The sequence below is a fragment of the Penaeus japonicus genome, unplaced genomic scaffold (genome assembly GCF_977035675.1).
Source record: "Penaeus japonicus unplaced genomic scaffold, GWHDUDI00000001_assembly GWHDUDI00000008, whole genome shotgun sequence".
Classification (NCBI taxonomy): domain Eukaryota; kingdom Metazoa; phylum Arthropoda; class Malacostraca; order Decapoda; family Penaeidae; genus Penaeus; species Penaeus japonicus.
The window spans coordinates 2,847,288-2,856,332 of NW_028234410.1; the positions used below are offsets into that span (position 1 = coordinate 2,847,288).

General features: G+C 44.7%; 1 protein-coding gene across 9 annotated transcripts in view; it reads left to right on the plus strand.

Annotated features, from left to right (window-relative positions):
- Positions 1 to 602: 602 nt before the first annotated feature.
- Positions 603 to 9,045, plus strand: part of LOC122260009 (uncharacterized protein CG43867) — a gene marked incomplete at its 5' end in the record, with an annotated part of 29,933 nt that continues 21,490 nt past the window's right edge. For 8 of the 9 annotated variants that reach the window (XM_086538901.1, XM_086538903.1, XM_086538905.1 and 5 more), the window contains 5 exon segments: positions 603 to 725; positions 3,032 to 3,067; positions 6,852 to 6,979; positions 7,452 to 8,085; positions 8,225 to 8,350. In XM_086538901.1, coding sequence (XP_086395027.1) covers positions 603 to 725; positions 3,032 to 3,067; positions 6,852 to 6,979; positions 7,452 to 8,085; positions 8,225 to 8,350 — 1,047 coding nt within the window. 9 annotated transcript variants of the gene reach the window in all.

Sequence of the window (9,045 nt, forward strand, 5' to 3'; positions counted from 1 at the left end):
CACGGTCGCCGCTACTCCCGGGTGGCGCTGCTATCTCCCGGCTTCGTAATCCTGTCGTTTTTTTTTTTTTTTTTCGTTTGTGGTTGTTGCGTGGTTGTGTATACATGCACATATATAGACATACATGTGTTTGTGTCTACGCACAGGGTAAGTGTGTTAAGGATGTAGTTAAGAAACGTTATGCTTACCAAACAAACGATATGTATAAAGATGAAAAATGAACAAAACAATATAACAAGATTTATTTGTGCGAATTTATCGGTTTAACTATTTTTAACATAAAACCTCACCCTTTATTAGTAGATTCAACTACATAAACTTAATTACAATATTTTGAAAGTCAAACCTACCATTATAACTAGATATACCAAAAAACAAACATTCAACAATATTTTTAAAAATTTAAACTTATCCCAAAAACTAGATTTACCAAAAACAAACATTCAACAATTTTTAGAAATTTGAACTAACCTCTATAACTAGATTTATCAAAATAAACATTCAACAATTTTTAGAAATTTGAACCTACCTCTATAACTAGATTTTTCAAAATAAACTTGACAAACCAAGATTTCCAGCCCGGTTTCCCTTCTCCCCCGCAGCTGGAGGACCAGAACGCCCACCTGCGAGAACAGAACGCCAAATGCAACGTCCAGCTGGAGCTCCTGAGGGGTCGTCTCGCACACCTGTCGTCCATGCACAACGAGAAGGACCGCGACACCGAGGTACGACTTCTTTCCTCTCTCTCCTTTTGGTTCTCTTATGCGTTCCCTCTCTTCCCTTGTCCTCCTTCCCCAGTCTTCCTTTTTCACGGTATCTTCTCTTCCCTTTTCCTCTTTCCCCAGTCTTCCTTTTTTCATCTCTCTTCTTTTTCATGGCATCCTCTCTTCCTTTTCCTCCTTCCCCAGTCTTCCTTTTTTCATTTCTCTTTTTTTCACGGCATCCTCTCTTCCCTTTTCCTCTTTCCCCAGTCTTCATTTTTTTTAATTTCTCTTCTTTTTCACGGTATCCTCTCTCCCTTCTCTTCTCTTTCCTTTCCATTGTCCATTTTTTTCCTTTCTATTTCCTTTTTATCGTCCCTTTTTTCCCTCCCCCGTTCTTTTTTCCTCTCTCTCTCCTTTCCATCGCCCTCTCTTTTTCTCTTTCCTTTCCATCGTCCTCTCTTTTCCTCTCATTCCTTTTCATTATTCTCCTCATCCCTCTGTTTCCATCGTCTTCCTAATCCCTCTCTATTTCCTTTCCTTATTATATTTCCTCTCTGTTTCCTTTCCATCGTCCTATCTTTTCATCCCTTTCCTTTCCATGACTTTCCATATTCCTCTCTTTCCGTCGTCAACCTCCCCTTTATCTTTTTTTTCCATTATCTTCCCTTTCCATCGTCCACCCTTTTTCCACTCTCTCCTCTTCACTGTTCCTCTCATTCCTCTTTCCATCGTCCTCCCTTTTCTCTCTCTATCCTCTCTTACTCCTCTCCTTCCACCCTGTTTCCCTTCCTCCACGACCTTCGACCATCCACCCGCGCGGTCACAGTCGCTAGATAAGGGCAGAGAGAGAGAGAGAGAGAGAGAGAGATATAGCTGTGACGGCTCTGTCTCTCTTCTGTCGACTGCCATTGTCAGGTTTATTTTGTTGCCTCGTGAATATCGGAGACTGCCCCTCTTACTCACTTGTTCAGCATTTTGTCCTGTTTGTTCTGTTGGGGTTGAACATTTGTAGATGTGACCGAAACGGAGCTGAGATAACACTGAAATGGGGTCCTGAACCCTGTTGCTGTAATTAACTTCATGATTAACTTTTCAAAGGACTTGGCATTATGTTTGTCGCGGCAGAAGCGGCGTAAACGGGATATACAGATAAAGTAGAAGTCTTTGCAGTTATCTTTGGGGATTTGGCACTGTAATTATGATAGTATAGTCGTAATGTAGAGTCTGCAGCATCTCAGTGCGATGCCAAAACCCGTGACAACAGTGGTCACGATCGAGACTAGGGCAGCGGCGTGACATGTCATTGAGGAAGCGCGCGAGCCGTTAAACAGCCCAACCGCGTCGTGATCGGCCGGGTCATGTTATGGTCAAAGGATTCCCCTCCTCACCCCTACCCCTCTTCCCTCTTTACTTTAAACCTTCAACTATGTTCTCTGATTAGCCTAGATAGAGTAAGAATACAGCATGTTCTTACATGTCAGAACAGCACAACTGTTGTCTTGCGAGTACTGTTTAAACAGACTTGTTCTTCACATGATAAACAACACACATGGACAATGATGGCTTCATACAGTATCTGGGAATGACTTGAGCTCACCAGGTGTTCGCGGACCTCAGTCGGTGCTGAGTGGCCGCGCTGACCGGACGCTCAGAGTCTCCCTGGCGCCGCTGCTGGCCTCGGGATTGAAACGACTCCTTACACTGTCGATCCCAACCTCAAGGTGTAGGCTGTGACGTGACACCTCAGTGCCCGAAGGAAGTGAAGGTGGCATCATCTGTAGCGTCCGCGATATCCATGCTAATTAGCTCTCTGACTGTGGAACTGTTGTAGCTTATACTATTTAGTATACTCGAGAAGAACGCTAATTACATTCATTTATGATAACTAGTGAAAATCTATAGTAGGCATTGCTCTGTGTTGATCCTTGCAGAGGCCCAGCAACTACACGGCCCCTTGCAGCCCACCTACTTTTTGATTCAGGAGGTGTTCATGTTTGAAGTGCAAGCGCGTCAAGGCAGCACCATCTTTGCAAAGTGCTTTTTTCACCATCTCTTGTTTCATTGCAAATGCTTTGATATAAAATGTGAAAGAGAGAACAAAAAAATCTTAGCACTGCATTGACCCCGAGCTTAGACACTTTAGATGATGAAAGGGGTTGTTGTGCACTCTCTTAGATTTAATATATAATGGATCAAATCCCCCCTTGATGTATCGTAGAAAGTTAAGTCAAAGGGCCCAAACCCCCTCAAGTTTACCTGTGATTAAAGCTCAAAGTCCCCTGTTCCCCAATATATCCACATGGCTTCACCCCAGCTCTCCTTTCCAGCGGTTATGGAAAAGGAGGTCCCTAAGTCTACCTAAGGTATGGCGGTGCTGTCTGTGTGGTAATGCTTGAGTTGCTTGTTGGAGGGAGGGAGGGAGGGAGGGAGGGGCTTGTGGGGAGGGCGGGAGAGACGAGGCAGAGGCCGGGATGAGGGTTTGGAAGGAAGAAAATGCTTTACACTTTGTTAGCATTCCAAGGCATCCCGAGAAGGTGGACTAGAATGACAAAGAAGCCATAAATCACATTTATATTTCGGGTTCTCTCATGCTGAATCGTGTCACCTTAAATCCTTACGTGTCCTATTGAAGGAATGTCTTGGAAGGAGAAAAAAAATAAGCGCATCTTCACACTGCACTAACACCAGCTTACATATTCCTCTTTTGGCTTCTTTAATGCTGTAAGCCTTTTGTAACACATCATTTGTTTGTTAATTTCCTTTGCTCGAACATTACTTGCAAGAAACCTTGATACTCTTGTCTGCGTCTCCATCTTAAACGGTCTTGTCTGTGCATCACGTATTTTTTGTTCCATGTATGCAAGAGACGGTCCTATTTTATTGCCGTTTTCATTTTATTTTGTGTTTTTTTTTAGTGTTAAGGCTCGAAGGAGGTCGTTCATTCGAAGCAGGTGATATTCCCCAAATCCATTTATTTCTCCCGAACGACTTGAGAACCGTTCGCGGAGATGATTTCGTTTAGGCCTTCGGGCGAGCTCTCCCGGCGCGCCGGCGTGACGTCATCCAACGCAAACATGCCGGCCGTCGTGGAAGTCGTAAAAGGAAAGACGTTTTACACCTTCCATAAGCTCAGAACTATGCTTCGACGTCATCTGTTTAAATGAACGACCCCCTTGTGGGCATGGCAGGGAAACTTGGAGTGGAGGGGATGGGAAAGCGAGGAAGAAAGGCGCTAAAAAGAGGGATTAAAGCGGGAAGTGATTGGTGTTGTGGGAGGAGGTCAGGTACAAGAAGATGGGCGGGGGAGAGATGGTTGCTGAGGCATGGAAGAGAGAGAGAGAGAAAGAAAGAGAGAGAGAGAGAGAGAGAGAGAGAGAGAGAGAGAGAGAGAGAGAGGAAAGAGAGAGAAGAGAGAGAGAGAGAGAAAGAGAAAGAGAGAGAGAGAGAGAGAGAGAGAGAGAGAGAGAGAGAGAGAGAGAGAGAGAGAGAGAGAGAGAGAGAGAGAGAGAGAGAGAGAGAAAAGAGAGAGAGGCAGAGACAGACAGACAGAGACAGCGAGAGAATAATAGAGACGGAGAGAAAGAGAGGGAGAGGGTCATTTCAGTGTCAGTATGATATCAGTAGATTCACAGACCTTAAACAAGGGAATGGGGGGAGTGGTGGGGTGGGGGGAGGGGGTTAAGGGTGTATCCGAGCCACAAGCTTAATGTTTTCTTCAAATGATTTCGGTGTTGTCCCTTTAAGTTCTTCGTGTTGCATGTTGATGGACGTATTTACACGATGATATGTTTGATAATTATCTTTTTTTTTCCCTAAATTCTAGATTTTATTTTTTTGTTAAATTGATGTGTGAATGATTAGTTTGATAAGGACAGTCATAGCACCTGTTACATGTTTATAATGGTTTATTAGATAACAGGTAGAGGTCTATGCAAATCACCATAGTGGTATATTAACACATTTCCTTTATGATTATGGATGGTATATACTAAGAATGATAACAGTAATTTGTATTGTTATCATTATACTCACACCCTTACCAATAGGCTTATTACTTGTATTGTCATTTTGTTTATTATTATTATTATTAGGATTACTTTCATCGATATTATTATTGTTATTGTTATTATTATTATTATTATTATTATTGTTATTGTTATTATCATTATTATTATTAATATTAATGATAGGTTATTGTTATTATTGATGTCTTTGTCGTTATCATTGTCATTGCTATCACTGTTGTCATGATTATGTTAGTAATTATTATTGTCATTATTATTTATTATCATTGTTATCACGATTCCCATTAACATTATTATCTCTGTTGTTCCTCTTATTTGTATCATGGTCATTATTATTGTTATTATTACTGTTGGTGTCTTATATAAATGACACTATCATTATCACATTTGAAATTACCATTAATTTTAACATTTTACGTATGTAAGATCATATTCCCTCTAGGTCGTTTTAACATTTCTGTCCCTATTTCTGACATTCTAAAAATCGTTTTTTAACACTTTAAAAATAGCACAATAATACACTGTATAGTAAGTCAGCAACACTGTAATGTTACCACACCATATTTATTATACTTATTATAATATGCATATTACACTAAAGCACAGTGCACATTGTATATGCACATTGCATTCAGTATGTGCACAGTAGTTTATTATCGTATCATCACTTCTTGTCTATGTTCGTTCCTTGAGTCTTGACTCTTCACTGTCACACACGTCACTGACGGATTTAGATTAGCAGGAAAATTTTGACTCTGGTGTCGAATTTAGTTTTGTAGAACTTTATCGATTGTAAGTCAATGTTTGTTAACTGTTCCTTAGCCCTGTTGACGGTAGTTTCATCTTCGTTGTGGCTCTTGTCCGAGTTGGCGGCCTTTCTGCCTCTCTCTTTCTTTTCTCTCTTCTCTCACTTCTGTCTTCTCTCTCTCTCTCTCTCTCTCTCTCTCTCTCTCTCTCTCTCTCCCTCTCTCTCTCTCTCTCTCTCTCTCTCTCTCTCTCTCTCTCTCTCTCTCTCTTCTCTCTCTCTCTCTCTCTCTCTCTCTCTCTCTCTCTCTCTCTCTCTCTCTCTCTCTCTCTCTCTCTCTCTCTCTCTCTCTCTCTCTCTCTCTCTCTTTCTTTCTTTCTCTCTCTCTTTCTCTCGTTCTCTCTTACACCCCTCTCTCTCTCTCTCTCTTTCTTTCTTTCTCTCTCTTTCTCTCTTTCTCTCGTTCTCTCTTACCCCCCCCCCTCTCTCTCTCTCTCTCTCTCTCTCTCTCTCTCTCTCTCTCTCCCTCTCTCTCTCTCCTCACTCTCTCTCTCTCTCTCTCTCTCTTCTCTACCACTCTCTCACACTTTTTCACACACCTCTTTCTCTCTTCTCACACCAATTATTTTTCCCCTTTTCCTCTCTCTCTTTTGTTTTTATTTACCCTTCTTATTTAACCATATGTTTTTCTTGAGTATTTGTACTTAAGTCACTCATCATGTGATTACTCATAACACACACACACACACACACACATAGCATCACACACACACTCCACCCACACCACACACCACAACAACACACCACACACACACACACACCACCACACAACACCACACACACCACACACAACAACACACACACACACCACCACACACCACACACAACACACACACACAACACAACACACACGCACCCGCACAAATGCGAAAAAAAAAATCCTTAATTTAATGAACACATCCGCCAATAAAGTGAGAAAGTGTAAGGTATCTTTTCACACACACAACCACACACATTTACACACACACACACACATCACACACTACTTAACACACTACTCACCCCACACCCACACAAACAGTCACACTCAAAGACAAACACACACACACTCACCACAACACAAACCACCCACTCAACACACACACACACACACACACACACACACACACACACACACACACACACACACACACACACACACACACACACACAAACACACACGCACGCACACCCTCACAATGCGAAAAAATCCTTCCTTAATTAATGAACACATCCGCCAATAAAGTGAGAAAGTGTAAGGATGAGGGCGACGCCTCCCTCTCCTCCACTTTGCCGCTCCCTCCCCCACTCCCCCTCTGACGCGCCCTTCTCCCGTAGGATTCGTCTCGGGGAAGCTACGAGGGAGATCGACCCGACAGCGACGAGAGCCTACACGACCGGAACGACGTCGGATACATCCCGTCCCGACCCGCCACGCTCGGGAGGGATCGTCGGTCCAAGTCTAGGTGGGTTGCTATCGCTATCTGTCTGTCTGTCTGTTTACCTCTCTACCTCTCTATCTGTTTATCTCCCTATCTATTTATCTATCTTTCAATATATCTGTCTATCTACCTCTCTGTCTATTTATCTCTCGATCTATGTGTATATATATATATATATATATATATATATATATATATATATATATATATATATATATATATATATATATACTGTATTTACACATTTATGTCTATGTATAGACATCTCTCTGTCGATCTATTACAGAGTTTGTTTTATTGATTGTATCTATGAAGCCAGAGTTTGAATAGAGTCATTAAAATCATGCCTGGAATTGTTTAGCCAAAATGGAAGTGCCAAGTCCAGCGTGCGCGCTTGGCAGCTGGCACATGCAGTGGTTGCAGTTGGATGTAAATAATGGAGGAGTTGACCTTTCTATGTCCTGGTTTATGACTCGGCCGTGTCGTTCCCGCAAAGGTCCCCCGCCGGCCTGAGAAGAGCCAGCTCCAGCGACACGGACGCCAACTACGGCGAGATCCGCTTCAAGTCGCGCCACAACGGCATGCCGCGCACGGGCGGCCTCGAGAGGAAGCGTTACGACGACGAGAAGATCCGGACGCGAGATTCGCGCGTCGACTCCGGCTCGGTGGACCTGGAGACGCCCCAGAGCCTCAGCCCCAAGAGTCCCCTGGAGGTGATGCTCAACAGCCTGACGCAGAGCACGGGCAGTCTCCCCAGGAGCGGGTCCCGGGCGGGCAGCCGAGGGGAGAGCCCCCGCAAGCCCGTGCCGCAGCCCCGGACCAAGCACCTGAAGAAGGGCGGCAGCCTGCAGTCCTCCGTCACGAAGAGCGCCGACAGCCTCGACCTCGAGCTGGACGGCTACGACAACACGGAGAGCACGGACTCCAGCCAGCTGGCGCGCTCCGGGGACAGCCACCTCAGCGACGACGGCCGGAGATCGCGCGCCAAGGACGAGGCGCACGACTACAGCGAGATCTACACGCCCAGCCGCGACCACGCCCGCTGGCCAGGCGACTCCGAGACCAACGGGGAGAAGCCGCCCACGCCCCCCCTCCACCGCTTCCCCTCGTGGGAATCCAGAATATACCAGGTACGGACTTCAGCGCCTCGCGCCTTTTTTCTTTCTCTTTCGTCTTGGTTCATATGATTTCAGAGAGTTGTTCATCACTGTATGAGTAAGAGTATGAGTGTTTTTGCCAAAGAATGAACACCAATTCATTTCCGCTCAGGTCGCCCAGGAAGGACTCTCGGGCTCCGGTGCAGCGACCACCGCGGACACGAGTGCCCGCATGAGGACTTCCGGTCTGGGCAGTTACCCGGAAATCCACGTGCCAGTTTACGCTGCAGTGAAGGGCGTAAGTACAGCTCAGCTTTCTTTGTCTGTTTGCAAATGGAGTTATGTGCCCCTATTGCACACCGAGAACTCCGGAGTTCTGAAGCGCTAAACGTTGTAGAGATTCATGGTATGAGGCTTTCATTGTTATATATCTGTGTGTGTGTGTGTGTGAGAGAGAGAGAGAGAGAGAGAGAGAGAGAGAGAGAGAGAGAGAGAGAGAGAGAGAGAGAGAGAGAGAGAGAGAGAATGTCACATATGATAACTAACCCATCCATTCATTCTTTACTTGCGCTCGCACATATACACGTATGTATGACACGAAAAGTGCGAGCAAATCGTCCAGCACATAACCCATAACTCGGAAGTTAATCGGCAGTAATTAATGAAATTAGAAAATTAACGTTGGAACCCGAGTTGTAAAATCAGGAGGACGAAATCGGCAAGACATAGACTTAATGAGGCGAGGAGATGAGGCGGATAATTCGCTCTGACAGGGGAAACAAGGGGACCTGTCAGAGGGCCCTCGGTGGATCCTGTCCATGCACCCTCGTCCCTTTCACCTGCGTCGGTGCCACCACTTCTGTGTCATGTTCTGACACTTACCTCACTCGCTGTCTTTCTCTCTGTGTCCGTCTCTCAACAAACGATAAATTTCATTATACACGGACTAAAAAAATCCGTGCGACGTAGCCACATTATTTAACAAACAGCGCC